General features: G+C 35.5%; 1 protein-coding gene across 1 annotated transcript in view; it reads left to right on the forward strand.

Moving 5' to 3' along the window:
- Nucleotides 1-11,832, forward strand: part of LOC145663578 (NPC intracellular cholesterol transporter 2 homolog a-like) — a 45,657-nt gene extending 33,825 nt beyond the window's left edge. Inside the window, exon 4 of the mRNA XM_081729692.1 lies at nucleotides 11,617-11,832. Within this exon, the coding sequence (XP_081585818.1) occupies nucleotides 11,617-11,703 (87 nt within the window). The 3' untranslated portion in view covers nucleotides 11,704-11,832. The remainder of the gene's footprint in view (nucleotides 1-11,616) is intronic.
- Nucleotides 11,833-19,112: the final 7,280 nt, after the last annotated feature.

The raw sequence follows: 19,112 nt of genomic DNA on the forward strand, positions 1-19,112 counted from the left end.
AACATGAACTATTATGAGTGTAATCCTGTTTCCTGCAAATGGGTGTCATTTCAATTTTGGTGTTAGGTATGTTCTGTTTTGAGTCTACTTAAGCTTTTCAAATAAGTGTTGGTACAGTCCCTATCATGACGAGATATAATAAAATGTTGAAAAATATTCAACATAACTGGTACCCTGGATTGAACTAGAACTTTTAGGCTGAAAAGCAAGCACACTAAAGCGAGCAGTACAATGATTGTGCTATTTACTCTTAGTATGTCAGCATTAATGGTGAAATAGGATTATTAGGTCTATTAAATTTAAATACCTGTATATGTACAATCTGAGGTTTGAAATAATTCACAAAGAAAGAAACATTAGGCCATGTATTGCGGTTACTCACATTTTCTTTTTCACGAGTAATGTTAAGATCACGAGAAAAAAAAATAGTGACTTTCTGAACCTATTTTGTTACAAGTTCTTGTAAAATTGAGAAGGTACTTAAAATAACAAGCAGCAGGTGGTCGAAATAGCAAAAAATTTTCACCGAATTTCGATAGTCAAACGCAATTTTTTGCTGTTTTATCAGGCAGATATCGAGATAATACTGTATCTTGTTGAAAATCAGGATTATTACTTTTTATTCTTAAATATACCTAGTAATAAGTACCTGTAGCCTCTATGCTAGTAGTGATTTCTTTCAAAAATATTGTACGGGTAGCGTGGGACAAAACAAAATATCAGAAAGCTGAATTTGAAGATTGTTTGGTGAAGGAGTGTTCTTCATAAGAGTGAAATGTAATTTATGTTTGCTACTGGGGACATTTTTATTCATATTCGACCGGAGAGAACCAAGTGAACGAGAAAGTATGTCTGGAAGTAACATTTTGTGTTGGTTGCCAGGAACGTACGCAGGGGGTGGGTCCTGGGGGTCCGTACCTCCCCCCCCCAAATTTCAACTTTTGTGTAAATTTAGCCTAATTTTAGGGACAATTTTAGGAATTTTAATATAAAATACCCTCAAATTGAGTTTGGACCGCTCTCGAAATAAATTCCTGCGTACTCTACTGTTGGTTGCCCTAACCTTCTTTCCCTTCTCTTGCTTTCTCTCTCTTTTCTCCCGGCGGGAGCTCATGTGGTTCGGATTCCACGTTAATCAGTAGGACCACGTCTCATATAGCCTCGCTGCTGAAAGGGACGCTAAACTAAAATCAACTCAACTCAACTCTCTCTTTTCTAAATAGCATAACATTTTTAGTTTGGCGGGAATTGGTCACATGCTATTAAAAGTCATGTTATACTTCTTTTTTCAATATCAGAATATGAGCAACTCTAAAGGTGTGACTTCATTTTTATAACCATCTTGACCTCTGTGTGTGTGGGGGGGGGGGACTAATTGTCAAATATTAAATTTAATGTTAAATTCGTAGTCGAAAGACATCATGTTCGATTGGATTGGGTTTGAATTTAGCGACCTCTCAGACAGCGAGGCTATATGAGAAGTGAGATCCAAACTGCGTGAGCTTCTGTCGAGAATCGAACAGGATGTCCTGCGCCGGAGAAGCTTACGCTGACCATATAGCCACGGAGGAGCTCTCATCATTTGCGAATTCTAATTAGAAAGTATTGGATTTAAATACCTTTTCCTCTATGTACTGAAAATTAATTATGAATTTTAATTAGGAAATAATGTCTCGTTTTGTGCAATAGAAAATATTAATTTAGCCGAAATTATGTATTGTATAGAAAGACTGAAACTAGATTGGAATGAAGATTTCTGGTGAGTCTACCAGCAAACCTCAGCAACGATTCGCGAGGACAACTCAAGAACAGGTTTTCTCTTCTGAGAACAATAAGACCAGACCAGGGAGAAGGCCGTGGAAAGGGCAAGAGACCACCTGCTGCTCGAAAACCCTTTCATCTGAGCCGTTTTTACGCGCCGTATTTACGCTCGAAGTACTAGCGTATTTTCAGCGCGCATTTTCGGTCCGTAAAATGATGTCGTAAATTTCGGTCCGTAAGTCGGCCCATACACCTAGCGTAAAAATAGGCGCGTAAAAGAAGAAACAGAAGCGGTCAGTTTTCGCTCTTCCTTTTGCCTGTTATTTCAGCACGCGGTCGTTTTCCAGTTTGCTCAAGTTGTTTGAACAGGACAGATCTATGTTTTAAATGCAGGTCCTATAAACATTATGCTATTAAGGAAACGAATAAAAAGAAAGAACAAAACAATAAAAACATTTGGACTAGCAAGTGATATTCAATGTAGGAGTGCTTTTTATTTCTTTTCATAGTATCGGAATGTGAAAATTCCCATAGAATGTTTTAACAAAGTTAAATCAGACAGATTAAAAAAAGAAAGAAAGAAAGAAACAAACAAACAAACAAAAACAAAAGCTAAATCCATGATTTTGCGAAAGTAGTAATTCAATTTAATAAATTTTCTCACTAAATTTGTTAGATTTCTCGAATAAATAAATAAATAAATAAATCTACCCTCTGTGGCGTAACATATCTCATGGAACCAGGGCCTACCATCCAGCTTGTGCCACTCATGCCCTTAGGACAGGGTGCAAATCCCGGGGCGGAATTTCCTTCTATTTTGTTTTAATCTCTTCCAAAAGCAACGAATTGAAACATTGGTCCCTCACAAAGCAATCAACTATCTCCTGTTAGGAACTATTTTATCCCCCTTCAAATATACACAACCTAATTCGCGCATTGCTATTGGGTAATATATGCTCAGCACATCTGCTGCTCTTGTAGAATCTAGTCCTTAATGAAAGGGTCAACAAAAAGAAGGAAAGTCAACCGTCTCCAAGTACAAAGAAACCAAGTTTTAATTTCGAAGTGTGACTTGACAAGCTATTTAAAAGTTACAAAGAATATCTAGAATAATTAAAATTTTATATTTAGAAAACGAATTAACACTTAATCTGGGATATAACATAACCAAATGAAAACAATATCAATTGTATTGTTGTACTTTACTAATATGAAATGCGGCAACTAATTCACTCTCCTGTTTTCTTTCACAATCTTTGAAGCATAGCATTTGTTCTAACAGTGACGATATTAATGCACCATGCTACATTACATTGGATAGTACATTTGCTCATAATAAGTTGTTTTTGGAAGTTAAAATATCTTTTTAAGATAAAAAAATACTTTACCTTAAATACAACTAATTTTTAAATATATAAGTGCTTGTGTTATTCCTTATCCATTTAGCAACTGTAGAATAGATTGCTTTATATTTAGAATAGTTCTCATTAGAGTCGTAACTAAGTTGGGGGGCCAGCGGGGCGGTTGCCCCGGGCTCTGATAGCAAGAGGATGCCGAAGGAGCAAGAAGAAAGGAAAGTATTGAAAATGAAAATAGATTTGTTAAAAATTTTCTTGCTCGCTACGCACGCAATCCAAATGTTTCAATAAGAGTTAGAACAAGTTTTTACTTATTACTTTTTTTTTAAAAAAGCTATTATATATGATTTTTTAATGACGATGTGACATACATGCTGCCAAGTAATGACTTACAGTGTAAACAAGAGCGTTTTCAAAATCAGAAACGGTCACAGTCTTAAATACGTACGTATTCGGCATTTTGATGATGATGAGTTTGGTTAGTTAATCACGTTTTTCTAACCAATCGTTTTAATCATGACGGTGAGAATAAAGGTATGAAAAATAAAAGGAGTGAAGAGACACACAAGTTGTTGTTTGCGCGGGAATATTAAAAATAAAGGTAGACAAGGAGAATAATAACGTTCTTGAAACAGTTTAGAATAGGGGCTTAATGGGTCAGAACTTTACTCCACGAATTTCGTCTTTTTCAAAGACTGATCGCTACCAGTGTTTTTTTTTATTTATCTACATACATACAAAACACACACACACACATACATTTTATATATATATATATATATATATATATATATATATATATATATATGTGTGTGTGTGTGTGTGTGTGTATTTTAATATTTTTATTAATAAAAGTAACCTTAAATTCAGAATTTTCAGTCATTCAGAAATTAAGTAAGTACTATAATTTTAAACATACACTATGTGATCAAAAGTATCCGGACACCCGGCTGAAAATGACTTAGAAGTTCGTGGCGTCCTCCATCGGTACTGCTGGAATTCAATATGGTGTTGGCCCACCCTTAGCCTTGATAACAGCTTCCACCCTTGTAGGCATACTTTCAATCAGTACTGGAAGGTTTCTTGGGGAATGGCAGCCCATTCTTCACGGAGTACTGAACTGAGGAGAGGTATCGATGTAGGTTGGTGAGGCCTGGCACAAAGTCGGCATTCCAAAACTCCCAAAGGTGTTCTATAGGATTCAAGTCAGGACTCTGTGCAGGCCAGTTCATCACAGGGAAGTTGTGGTTGTGTAACCACTCCGCCACAGGCCATGCAGTATGAACAGGTGCTCGATCGTGTTGAAAGATGCAATCGCCATCCCCGAATTGCTCTTCAACAGTGGGAAGCAAGAAGGTGCTTAAAACATCAATGTAGGTCTGCGCTGTGAGAGTGCCACGCAAAACAACAAGGGGTGCAAGCCCCCTCCAAGAAAAACACGACCACACAATAACATCATCACCTCCGAATTTTACTGTTAGCACTACATGTGCTGACAGAAGACGTTTACCGGGCATTCGCCATACCCACACCCTGCCATCGGATGGCCACATTGTGTACCGTGATTCGTCACTCCACACAACGTTTTTCCACTGTTCAATCGTCCAATGTTTACGCTCCTTACACCAAGCGAGGTATTTACCTGCGTGATATGTGGCTTATGAGCAGCCAATCGACCATGAAATCCAAGTTTTCTTACCTCACGCCTCAGTGTCATAGTACTTGTAGTGGATCCTGATGCAGTTTGGAATTCCTGTGTGATGGTCTGGATAGATGTCTGTCTATTACACTTTACGACTCTCTTCAACAGTCGACGGTCTTTGTCAGTCAACAGACGAGGTCGGCCTGTACGCTTTTGTGCTGTGCGTGTCCCTTCACGTTTCTACTTCACTATCACATCTGACACAGTGGACCTAGGGATGTTAAGGCGTGTGGAAATCTCGCGTACAGACTTCTGACACAAGTGACACCCAATCACCTGACCACGTTCGAAGTCCGTGAGTTCCGCGGACCCCTAGCGCCGAATTCTACTTCACCCCTGGCTCCATTATCCTTTCAAACGATGTCTAATGACTACTGAGGTCGCTGATAATGAGTACCTGGCAGTATGTGGCAGCACAATGTACCTAATATGAAAAACGTATGTTTTTTGGGTGTCCGGATACTTTTGATCACGTAGTGTATGTAGTAGCCAAACTAAATTTTGGATTTCAAGTACGAACATTAAACATATTTTTTTTACCTCCATCGATCAATATTAAGAAATTCGCAAATACTGTCTCTTCAGAGTTTCCGTTACATTTCACAAAATATTTTTGACCGTAAAACAATCAAAATTAAAATCTTTATGTGGTCACACACAGAATAAAATTACAAAAGTTTACAATTATTACTGGAAATTGATGCTGTTACCCATTTCGAACATTTTTAAATCACATAGTTTCTAACGTATTAAAATTTCATTTCTTATATATAGTATGAAACGTAAAATGTTGTAATTTTTTATAACTTTTCTCAAAGTGGATTTGTGAACAGCAAAGGCAGTTTTGTAAGTTTAACAAAAAGTTCAAAATAAGCCTCTTGGAAACAGCTTTGTAAAAGAATAGAGAATGATCACTTTCAGTTGTTGCAATAGTCTGTGCAAGCAGCATGATAAAAATTCAACGTAGCATAACAAGAACAGCTGTTTCTCTTATTTGTAAATAAATAAATAAATAAAGGAAGGAAGGAAGGAAGCTTGATAAAGTGAAGGTAGGGGCGCCGAATTCTACTTCACCCCTGGCGCCGAAATCTCTAGCTACTGCTCTGTTTTTCATCCACCTTCTAAACATTTGTATTGTTTACTAACACTTATCGATTCGACTGTAATATTCCTCATTATTGTAATATATATATATAATTTTTCGAACTTTTAATATTCTCATTCACCGGACGCAAATTCTTATCAATTAATACACTGAGAAAAGTCCGTTATCCGGACAGCGGTATATTGTACAATTATACGGAATCATTATGTTTACTACAGAAACCTGCACGGAGCATACGTTATCCATATGCTACAGACTTTCCCCGCTTAGATGTTACATCATGCCGTTGCAGGATGTATGACATCTAACAGTCTTCCATATATCACATACGTATACGTATGTTACATACGCCAGTTGTATGTTACATGCGTATATCTGTATGTGAGTTCCTGACCATCTATATACAGTTCTTTCGTTCGTACAGAAAGTACGTTTATTCGAAACATGTATGCGGAAAGTATGTATAAAATGTGCTTTTTTCAGTTATACATTTGCTGTACGTTAAGTCCTAAAACTACATGATTTACACATGTAACCTACGTTTTTAAGTACGCCACATACATTTTTTCTGAGTATATAATTTCACAATACGCCCTATGTCCGCCTCTCATGTTAGTGTATAAGATATAAGAAATTTACAGCATTCGATGTAAGGTCTACTGAAAAGCTTTTGACACAGTAAGCAGACACTTTTGATCGATGTAAACCAACTTTTAAATTAAAAAATGATTGATTCTAATGACTGGACCAAACCACATGTTCAAATTAAATATAACAAATTTGGTATTGTTTTTAAAATAATTTAGTTAATTGTAAACAAATTAATTTAAGTTGTTGGCCAATGTAATGACTATTAGTGAATATTCTACGTTTGAACGCATCGTTGGATGATTAACAGTTAATGAAAATATACTGAAACTAATTGTAAATCTGAAGTGAAGTGATTCAAATAAAAGCGTATAGATCTAATTAAATACTACTAAAATTATTCCTCAATAAAGTCTTAAAATTCACTTAAATTAGGAATATTATTAACAAATGTGCTGTCCATCGGCGATTAGGGGCGTGAAGGTAATTGCTGCCCCCACTTTTTTGGCTTTACACTATAAACTAATTACATGCCCCTTACTATTAGTAGTGTTTTGTCCCCCTTTTTAGTGTTCATACCCAATTACCGTCATTGGTACTTTCCATTTCAAGCGAATAGATCTGTGTTTTTGCGCAACTACAATTGATTACGAAAAGTAAGATAATTTTAACGCTTGATTAAAATTATTATAGTTATTTAGTGTACTAAATATTAAATTTGTCTTTAAAAAAAAGGTTTGCATGTGTATGTTATAAGGGAACATAAACTGCAAATAATAAAATATGGAGTTGTTACAAATGATTATAGCTGTTTCATGAATTTGGCGTAGCTATCATATTAGGCATATTATCACGAAGCATTACCACAATATAGACCTTAATTTATTTAATTTCGAACTTAGTCAAATTCGGACCAAACATTAGCTATTCACAACACTTTAATCTCCAATTCACCTCAGATTAGGTTATTTTGAAACAAAGTTAAACTATTCTGAATGACTGGTTTGTTTAAATTTCACTACATGTTGGTACAAACATCCAACTGCTTATTAAAATTAACTCAGCTACCCAATCTTAGTTCAGATTTCTTTTTCAAATGAAGTTTAAACTTTTAACTCATTAAAGACACTTTGAACCAAATCCATTCGTTCGTTTAAATTTATTATTATTATTATTATTATTATTATTATTATTATTATTATTATTATTATTATTATTATTATTATTATTATTATTATTACATTTGTTTCCCAACTTATGAACCAATGATTTGAAGCAATCTATGTCGGAAGAGTTTCCATTTACTGATTCAGAAAATAAACAGATCTGTTTTATTTTAAATTTTCATTTTTCTCAGTGTAAAGATCCGTCGAATTGTATGTTTTTAATACTCATAGTTCTTGTATTCATTGAATAAGACATATTTCACTGTAAGAAAGCGTAGTTATAAGGAATTAAGCAGAAAGTAAAAAGAAAAATGTAAACAAACTTGTATGTTATACGAAACTGAAAACAATATCAATTAATTTCGAAGCTCTAGTAGTAAAAATGACACTAAAATAACACTATTAAGTAAGAAGTTGTGTCAATTATTATATAAATCCTTCTAACACTGATGGACATGCTACTTATAAACATAATAAAACGATTGAGTTGATTTTGAATTTAACGTCCCTTTGAGCAGCGAGGCTATATGAGACGAGACCTACTGATTAACATGGAATCCGAACCACATGAGCTCCCACCGGGAAGCGAACCTGGATCTCCCACGCCAAAGACACGCACGCTAACCGTTTAGCCACAGAGGAGCTCAGTAAAATGATTGAGTTGTTCGTGAAAGAAATTATTTAAGTGTCAGATATTCATTGTTATTTAATATTTTGTGGTAATAGACCTTAAGTTAACGTTTATCTGGGAAGAATTGTTAGTAACCACGCCACAAAAATTGAGAAATGCTTTAATGGTATACTACAAGTTAACATGAACTATTATGAGTGTAATCCTGTTTCCTGCAAATGGGTGTCATTTCAATTTTGGTGTTAGGTATGTTCTGTTTTGAGTCTACTTAAGCTTTTCAAATAAGTGTTGGTACAGTCCCCATCATGACGAGATATAATAAAATGTTGAAAAATATTCAACATACCTGGTACCCTGGATTGAACTAGAACTTTTAGGCTGAAAAGCAAGCACACTAAAGCGAGCAGTACAATGATTGTGCTATTTAGACTTAGTATGTGAGCATTAATGGTGAAATAGGATTATTAGCTCTATTAAATTTAAATATATGTATAATCTGAGGTTTGAAATAATTCACAAAGAAAGAAACATTAGGCCATGTATTGCGGTTTCTCACATTTTCTTTTTCACGAGTAATGTTAAGATCACGGGAAAAAAATAGTGACTTTCTGAACCTATTTTGTTACAAGTTCTTGTAAAATTGAGAAGGTACTTAAAATAACAAGCAGCAGGTGGTCGAAATAGCAAAAAATTTTCACCGAATTTCGATAGTCAAACGCAATTTTTTTGCTGTTTTATCAGGCAGATATCGAGATAATATCTTGTTGAAGGTCAGGATTATTACTTTTCATTCTTAAATATACCTAGTAGGTACCTGTAGCCTCTATGCTGGTAGTGATTTCTTTCAAAAATATTGTACGGGTAGCGTGGGACAAAACAAAATATGAGAAAGCTAAATTTGAACATTGTTTGGTGAAGGAGTGTTCTTCATAAGAGTGAAATGTAATTTATCTTTGCTACTGGGGACATTTTTATTCATATTCGACCGGAGAGAACCAAGTGAACGAGAAAGTATGTCTGGAAGTAACATTTTATGTTGGTTGCCAGGGACGTACGCAGGGGATGGGTCCTGGGGGTCCGGACCCCCCCCAAATTTCTACTTTTGTGTAAATTTAGCCTAATTTTAGGGACAATTTTAGGAATTTTAATATAAAATACCCTCAAATTGAGTTTGGACCGCTCCCGAAATAAATTCCTGCGTACTCTACAGTTGGTTGCCCTTACCTTCTTTCCCTTCTCTTGCTTTCTCTCTCTTTTCTAAATAGCATGACATTTTTAGTTTGTCGGGAATTGGTCACGTGCTATTAAAAGTCATGTTATACTTCTTTTTTTAATATCAGAATATGAGCAACTCTAAAGTGTGACTTCATTTTTCTGTGTGTGTGTGGGGGGGGACTAATTGTCAAATATTAATTTAATGTTAAATTCGTTGTCGAAAGACATCATGTCCGATTGGATTGGGTTTGAATTTATCGACCTCTCAGACAGCGAGGCTATATGAGAAGTGAGATTCAAACTGCGTGAGCTGCCGAGAATCGAACAGGAAGTCCTGAGCCGGAGAAGCTTACGCTGACCATATAGCCACGGAGGAGCTCTCATCATTTGCAAATTCTAATTAGAAAGTATTGGATTTAAATACCTTTTCCTCTATGTACTGAAAATTAATTATGAATTTTAATTAGGAAGTAATGTCTCGTTTTGTGCAATAGAAAATATTAATTTAGCCGAAATCATGTATTGTATAGAAAGACTGAAACTAGATTGGAATGATGATTTCTGGTGAGTCTACCAGCAAACCTCAGCAACGATTCGCGAAGACAACACAAGAACAGGTTTTCTCTTCTGAAAACAATAAGACCAGACCGGGGAGAAGGCCGTGGAAAGGGCAAGAGACCACCTGCTGCTCGAAAACCCTTTCATCTGAGCCGTTTTTACGCGCCGTATTTACGCTCGAAGTTAAAAGCACCCAGACTTTTCCAGCGTATGAAAATTCGGTACGTAAACGTACGCCAGGTCCCATACACTAACGTATTGACAGCTGCTAACAAGACTAGCGCAAGAAATTTTATGGTTACGGCTGAAAAATACGTTAGTGTATGGCTGGTATAAGAAGAAATAAAAATACGCTGGAATTGCGCTCCAATAGATTAATTTTTCAGCCATTTTCCGTGGCAATCACAACGCAATTCTTGTAGCTTTCTTATCTCCACGGGAAGACAACCAATACATACTCACGCAACAGCAAATATTATATGGCATAATTTTTTCTATGAACCAGTAATAGGGTCTACATACAATAATTTTACATTTCCAAATGAAACTAGATATATATACATTAATGGGTAACTTCAAAAAAGTGGGGGGGCAACTGCCCCCCTTTGCCCCCCCTAATCGCCGCCCATGCGTTCAGTCTACAATCTTCCCCAAAGTAAAGGATCATGATTCGTAATCGTATAGCACAACAGGAATAATTATCGTACTTTTTTCTAAGGGTGATGATGTAACGAAAATTAAAAAGAAAAAACGAGAGTCAATTATTAAAATGTGGACAAGGATGTCATGCCAGAGTATACTAAATGTAATAGAAAATTTACCATATTTTGCTTGGTTTTCATAAGTGAAAGGAGATAATGCAGTGCAACTTACCACAATCATAGATCACGTTATTCTACAACAGAAAACATGAGCCCGGAGAATTTCCAGTATTCCCCGAATAACATCTAAGTTAAGGCAGCGACTAGAGGAACGAACTCAACTCTATTTGATTACGTATCTTGTTATCTTGGAATCCTGTAAACTACCTTTTAAATAGTAAAATGTATTGAGTTTGTAATAAACAAAATAATTCTAACATACAGTTACTAAAATTAAATAATAATGTCATTGAAATAGTAGTTCACAACATACCAAAACAACATGATACGTAATCAAATGCAGTTAATTTCGTTCCTCTAGTGGCTGCCTTTACTTAGATTTTTAGAGAAATGTTATCCTGGCAACACTGTAATTTAGATGGATAGCAACATTGAAGATTCTTCAGGTTCATATTTTCTCTGTAGTATAACATTATCTATGATCGTGGTAAGTTGCATTTTCTTTCATTTATTTTCACTTATGAAGTCAAGCAAAGATAAATTTTGTATTATTTTTAGCATGTCAGGATCTTAAGGTGGACAAGTTTGAGAAAATAAAAATCAGCATCTTAAGATTATTTTGTGATTATTTTAATAATCTAACTTTAGAAAATGATTATTACAAGATTAGCATCTACTTTTACAAAGAATGATGGTTTCTTATCATTTCAGCTCCGACTTGATGCTTACTGGGCTTTGAAAACTCCCAATGGACAAGCAGTTGTTTGCTTTGTAGTACCTCTGAGGATTGTCCCTTGAATTATTACTTCAAATTTACTCATTGTTCCTATGTAAATATAGCCCATAAAAATTGAGAGAAAAGAATCAAAAACAATTAAATATTTGAATTTACTATTTTGTGTTTTGTTTTCTTGTTATTTGAAAATCATGTTTGGAACTAGAGTGGATGTATTTCAACCACATTTACCTAGGTATACTCTTAGTGTAAATGGTTATTCTAGATTTGAGATATATTGTTCATGTGAATTTTATCCAATGGATTAAATATATTACGATTATGATATTGTTGTAGTAATTTTTACCTAACTATCAATGTTAAATTGATCGATTTTTATAACAAGTTTACATTGTTTGATGCTGGTAATAGAAAGAGCTAAAAAGAAAATCTTAACTATATATAAAACTACATGAGCTGATATAAATTATTGAGCACTTCCTGTAGGGGTCCAATGATTAAATTTAGCACGATTGTAGCTTTTCGGAATTAACCCATAGGAAAATTACCAAAAGTGAATATTTTGAATTTTTAGGGGGTCTAAAGGAATTAGTCTCAGAAGCGACAGTCCTATTAGCGACAGGAACTGTTATCTGTCCTATGAGCGACCGGCTCATTTACATGGAGATGATGGAAGATGATATGATTCCATCTCGTAAAGTATGTTTGCCTCTGGCGTTATTAGCGCCCGAACAACCTTGGTATGAAATATGTACGTGCCAGTGATACTGTTCGTTAAATATATTTTTCCTCTACTGTGAGTGCAAATAAAACTTATTTTAATTTTAAGTTAGATTTGACATAGAACATATCAAATAACTTAACGAGTAAACAGGGATATTTCCATGAAAAGTATATTCCTATGTAATTATTGAAAATGCAGTTGTAATATCCCCTTTCTTCAAAAGCTCTGTTTTCTGCACTTAATTTGATTCAAATGTAATTACTCACTAAGCCCAGTCATATATTTTATTTTGAAAAACTTAAACGTGTAACAGTTTCGCCGTGAACAAAATGAAGAAAAAAATGTCAATGACAAAAGATAGCTTTTGAGATCCCTTACATCTGATTGGCTATTATCATCCAATCCCACCAATTCCAATGCAGTTCACTCTAAACAATCCAAAAGCTAAACAAAGTCTTTAAACTAATTCTTCTCTATTGTAAACTACTAAAACGTAAACTAATTGCTTAATTCGCCTTCCTCTCTTGTTTTGACTTATACATAAAAACTTGTCCTGTAGTAATCTAAAACAGTACCTTATAACCAGACGAACTGTTAAGTCCTGCGAGAGATTTGTAACTTGTGTAATAATTTCTTGGAATACACCGTGTTTTTGAATTTCTTTGATATCCTCAAGTTGTGAACATCCTCTTTCCATGGGCGCCCGATGGGAAGTCAGGGGTTGTCCCCCTGGCTCACAAAAATGTATACGTAATGTAGCAAACCGCATATATTAAATATCAGATACACCAGACGTGATACAGCCCTTCCCTAGAAAATTTTCTTCGGGCGCTCCTACCTCTTTCTGATTTCTTTCTTATGCCATAAACACATTCAATCTAAACTTATACTCTGTATAATTTTACCATGAAATTTTTAATTATATTAGAATCATAGACAGAGGCGGAGCTACTCTAAGTATTTAGTTAGTTTTCCCCTTGATATACTCAATGTATTCATAGAAATTAATTCAAAAAATATAATATTAGGAAAAGATTATAAAAGATTGTTAATATAATGAGAGCATTCTCACGTATTAAATTGAGGTATAGTTTAATTTTTCATAGTACATTTTAAAATCACCTTAGCATGAAACAAGTTAAAGAAGAGAGAACCTTATCTTCTTCCATTATCTTAGTATGAACGAATCGGTGACTCATAGGGCAGTTAACAGATTGAATCGGTCGTTTATAGAACAGTTAACAGTTCCTGTCGCTAATAGGACTGTCGCAAGTGGAAAGACACCGTCTAAAGAGAGGATGAAGAATTTTCCTGTTATTTAAATGTATTTTTATTTTTATTTTATTTTATTTTTTTTTTTTTGACCTATAATCTCATGTTTTAGGTACTTAGAATTGGAATAAAAACTTGAAATTCGGTGTGCTTATATTTTTTCGGGTTAAATTCTTAGGATTACAAAAAGGAAAATAATTTTTCCAAAATCCGAATTTTTCCGAATTCCGGATCTTTTCAAAATTGCAGGTTTTCCGAAATCGAAATTTTTCTGAATTCTGGATTTTTCCCAAATCCGGATTTTTTTCCAAATTCCGGATTTTTTCGAATTCCGGATTTTTTCAGATTTTTTCCGAAATCCGGATTTTTTTTTTTTTTTTTTTTTTTGTTTTTCCTTTCCGGATTCCGTGCCCGTATCATAAACGTACAGAGATCTCATATAGCACGAGTTAAACTATTCAGTAGCCGTACTGAATCAAATGCAGTATACTCTATATCTATATATCATAATGATCATATACTCAAGTTTGAAAAAAAATCGTTCACAAGTGTAATCAAAGCAAAAGTGTAGCGTTTGTACTGTACATTCGTTACTCTCTTTTTTATTCGTACAGAGCTTGTCACAATAAATAAGTTGAAACTCCGTTCATTTCGAAGATTGTAAATTGAGAAATCCACGACTTTATTGCCATAGACTGCAATTCGTTTGTGAAGTCTAAACTTACTTTTAAGATAAATTGTGTCTAATATCATCCACTGCTTTTCAACTATTTTAAAGTTACTTTTCTCATGACCTTTTTCAAATGTTACGGTTTTTCCTCATGGCTATGACGTCATACAGTAACGTCACTTCCGCTTCTCGAGAAAATGGCAAGAAAATGTAATATCACGTAATTTTATATGCAGTAATAAAATACGTAAAGTTCATTCAAGGAACGTTCATTACCTCATGTAAACAAATACACGTGGTGATTGTTTCATTTTATTGGTTAAAGAGCCTTGTCGCATCCATACGGCAGAAGAAAATAGTCCATTGTCAAGTAAGCTGTTTTTCAATATTTTTGTTGTTTATAGGGCTCATTACCAGAAATACAATTTACTTACAGTGAAATAACAGAAACAACACTCTATCTAAGAACTAAATTGAATTAATGCAATAAAAGAAAATACGCATGCGTAGAAACTGGGTTTGGCCCACCTTATGCGCGAATCACAGTTTACAATATGGCTACGTGCGGGGAATATGCAAAACGCCGACAGGGTACAAGCACGTGCTTCTCGAAAGAAGCGGTGACAGATAGCCAATCATCCGATGACTGGCGGAGTAATACCATTCTACAATGTTTACATCAGGATCAGAAGGTTCGTTGAATGAACTTTAGTATTATACAGAACAAAACTGGTTTAAAGGATTTAGTCATTATTATGAATTTAAAGTCACTAAGTTAAAATCGTAATTACATATTTGTTCACCAAAACTCTTTCATTCTAACAAAGTAGCAAAATATTGTGCTGTGCTTGGAAGTGCAATCATTTTACTCGTTGGAAGGAGTAGAGGGATTAAAACAAAACTAGCCACAAATCATGTTAGTTGCCTTTACCATGCTTTCAAAAATTTCAACTTTCCCTGCCAGTAAAAGAATTTTGGCTACCCTATGCCAAAATATGGGTTCAGTTCACGGTAATGATCAAAATTTATTAATCAGCAAGCAAGTTTAACATCTTTAAATCACTAATGAAATAAGATACTTTTTCCTTTAAGATATTTTCTTTTCACAATTATATTACTGAATAGATTTTCTTCTTCAAATTTAGTTCAATACTTCTTTTAAGATTTAGTAAGTACGCTTTAGTTTTAAAGCATACCTTACTTTTGATGAAATTAGCAAAACTACTACACACGATTATCATCCATTTATAATCTCCAATAACAACTACTCTAATTTCAATCTCAGATTTTCCTCAAATCAGGAGTTGACACCAATGCTGAATTTAGCCCGGAGCTGGGGGCCTAGCCCCCCCCCCCAAGTATTTCAATGAGATAAAACTACTATTTATAAATTTTCGAAAGTTTGTAGTGAACTCTTGATATACTTATCATAATCTGGATTCTGACTGGTTCCTCAGTTTTTAACTTCTAGATCCTCCACTGGTTGACACTTTTGTTTCCATGGTAGCGTTACGTTAAAACATAGGGGAACGTAAACATCTACAAGGCTATGAATATAATCCGCCTATTTTGAACAAATGCTGATTATCTTCTCGCCTAGGGGCGGCGCTAGGCATCAATGAAGACACAGGAGCCCTGTTAGTACAGAAGGTGTTACTGTGCGTATGATGGCCATATGTGAGATAGATGACCGGTTGTAGCGTAGGGCTCGTAGTAGACGGCGTCGGGGTGGTCTGGAGGTAGAGTGTAACGGTACAAAGTGAATAGTAATGAGAGCGGAGGGAACAGAGCAGCGACGGGGGAGGTACTTCGGGCCTGGTCGTCAAAAGTTTGCTGAAGAGATAGATGATTTTTGTGCAGGCGCTGGGTGATATATTTAGTGCGTAGTGTTTCTAAATGATATAAGATATGCGGAAATGTAAGTCTATGATAGAGATCTTGAGTGGGACTTAGTAATTTGATATGAAAAGCAATGTGCCAGGCATGACGTTCCAGGATGCGTAATTTCTCATAGTATGAGGTCGGAGTCGATATCCGAGCTGAATCCGTACGTAAGAATAGGGCGGAAGAAACTTCGTGTGTGTTAAGAATTGTATGAGTATGGAGTCCCCAGGTAGTTCCAGCAAGACTTTTCAGAACATTGAGGTGAGAGTACGCCTTCTTGGAAATATCCTTCAGATGTGCTGTTCAGGATAGATTATGATCCAAGATTACTCCTAGATATTTGACACTGCGAGTAGGTTTTAAAGTTACATCTTGTAGAGAGAGGTTTAAGAGTGTTGGGTTGCGATGTACAAGGGAACGATGCTTCGGAGCAAGAAATACAATACATTGAGTTTTTGCTGGGTTTATTATAAGTCTCCAGTGGGAACACCAATCAACAAAGGCATTGATAGCATTCTGGAGAGCTAGTTTAAGCTGATGAATTGTTTTTCCCATCGCAAAAAGTGCAGTGTAATCGGCATACTGAAAAAGCTTAACAGTATCTGCACTATTTGGGATTACTGGGAAGTCGGAAACGAATAGAATATATAGTAAGGGCGGCAAAGCCGATCCTTGCTGAACTCCAGAATGAAGAAAAATAGGAAATGAAAGACTAGTGTTGATACAGACGTAAGCCAGTCGACAGCTAAGAAAATTAAAGATGAATCTAAGGTAAGCAATAGGCAGAGTTTGAGTTTGAGTTTGTAGATGAGAGCGGGATGCCAGACCTTGTCGAATTCCTTCTCGAGATCAAACAGGACCAAACAGGACGAGTTGCCTCTGTTAAAGTGATTATAGATGAAATTTGAGAGGCGAAGCAATTGGTCATTAACGCTGAACGAAGTTCGGAAACCAGCTTGCTCGAGTGGAATAACATCGTGATGTGGCAGGTATGAATGAAGACGTTTGACAATGATACGTTCCAGTATTTTACTGAAGGTCGATGTTGGTTGAATAGGACGATATGAGCTAACAGAGGCAACAGGTTTATGTGGTTTGAGAAACATAAGAGTTTTAGAAATTTTCCAGTTAGCAGGTACAAAGCCAGTGCGAAGAATAAAGGTAAAGATGTGACAAAGCAGATATAATACTACGTAGGTCTTTCTTTAATGTGTCTATATGTAATAGAATCCATGCCAGAGGCTGTGTTACGTCTGTGAGCTACAACTGAATTGATGTCAGATATAGAGATCGGTGCCGTAAGAGGATTGTTTTCGGGCAGAATGTGATTAACATAAGGCTGGAGATGAGAAGAATCCAGATTGAATTTGTCGACTGGATGAGAACGATGTGGATATTCAGGTGCGAGAGGCCTGATACTCTGGATGTCCTGGAGATACTCTGGGAGCATAAATACTACTTCTTATGTGTTATCTCTACAGAGAGGCTGCAGTGGAATATTAGAAATGAGTTAAAATTAACAGAAGGGTTATATAAGGTCAGCTTTGAGCTTCGAACGTTACCATGTGTATTTTTTGTTACAATTATTACTTTTCCTATCCTTGCGACTACCCAAACTATTATATATACATATAATAATGGCCAGTGCCGTGTCGTGGAAAATCAGCGCCCGGAGCAAGAGTATACGAGGGCTCCTCCATCCCTCGTACATGTGAGTGAGATAGATAGAACAGTCCCAAAGCGCCACCATAGTTGGCGCGAAGCGTAATAAAACTTTCAAAATTAAACCTTGCGTTCCCTTGAATTTGAGCACTTTTCTATTACTTTTTCCTTCCATTTTATATATATATATATATATATATATATATATATATATATATATATATATATATATATATATATATATCTTTTCTTTTTTCCTCCCAAATTTTCCGCCCCTTTACTTCGGCACTCGAGGCCATCGCCCGATTCCCCCTTCCCCATACCGCACAGTACTGATAATGGCCACGGTGAATCAACGATAGAGCTTTCACGACTGATGTGTATGGTTTCTGTTTCGATCTCATCCCACGCCAACTAGATTTTTGGGGTAGACAAAATTCAAGGGACAAAAATATTTAATTTCATTTTTATCATTATATAGAGTCCAATTCTTTAGTTGTTTAGCATAATGAAAAACTGAACACTATATAACAGGAGATAATATTAAGAAGTGCGTTAAAAGATAAAATGGAATTATATCAATTAATGAAGCTATTGTACTAATAATGATGTTCTCTGTTCATTTGATTTTAGCTTAATGCTCTTTTTTTTTAACCCTCCCTAGCACGCGTGGTCAATTGTAACATCAAGGCGCAGGGGCTGAGTCTCACTCCGCAATATTTATTTATCTTATTTTAATGTGCATTTTATTTTGAAGAGAGATTAAATTGTTTAATATTTTCTTTGCAATGTTTTTGACAATTGCCCATGTATATTTTAAGCACAAAGTCCTTTAACAGTTTTAAGAAAACTAAAATTTCTCTAGTCATGGAGTGTGACTCCACGGCGCTTAATACGGCGGGTTAAGCTGCAAGGCTAATGAGACCTGCAGGCCTGTAGCCAACCCAAAAATGTAGGGTGGCCCAGCTGAAGTTAGTGGGGGCAGATGTAACCATATTATAGTTCATTTGCCAGTCTACCGTGAAAATTTTAGGGGGCAGCCAAAATTTAGGGGAGCCGTCCCCCCTAGACCCCACTGGATAAGAGCCTGGACCAAAGGCCAGAACAGTTACCACTTGTTCACAGATTATCAAAAAAATGCCTGGGAACCCTTACCTTTTATGTCAGATGTATTTGAATCTTGATGAAAATGTGATCTGATAAAAGTGCAATGAAAATGGTGCGGTAAAATCGTGGAAAACAATATCAAACACGAGTTG

The sequence above is a fragment of the Thermobia domestica genome, chromosome 11, assembly GCF_964235325.1.
Source record: "Thermobia domestica chromosome 11, izTheDome1.hap1.1, whole genome shotgun sequence".
NCBI classification, from domain to species: domain Eukaryota; kingdom Metazoa; phylum Arthropoda; class Insecta; order Zygentoma; family Lepismatidae; genus Thermobia; species Thermobia domestica.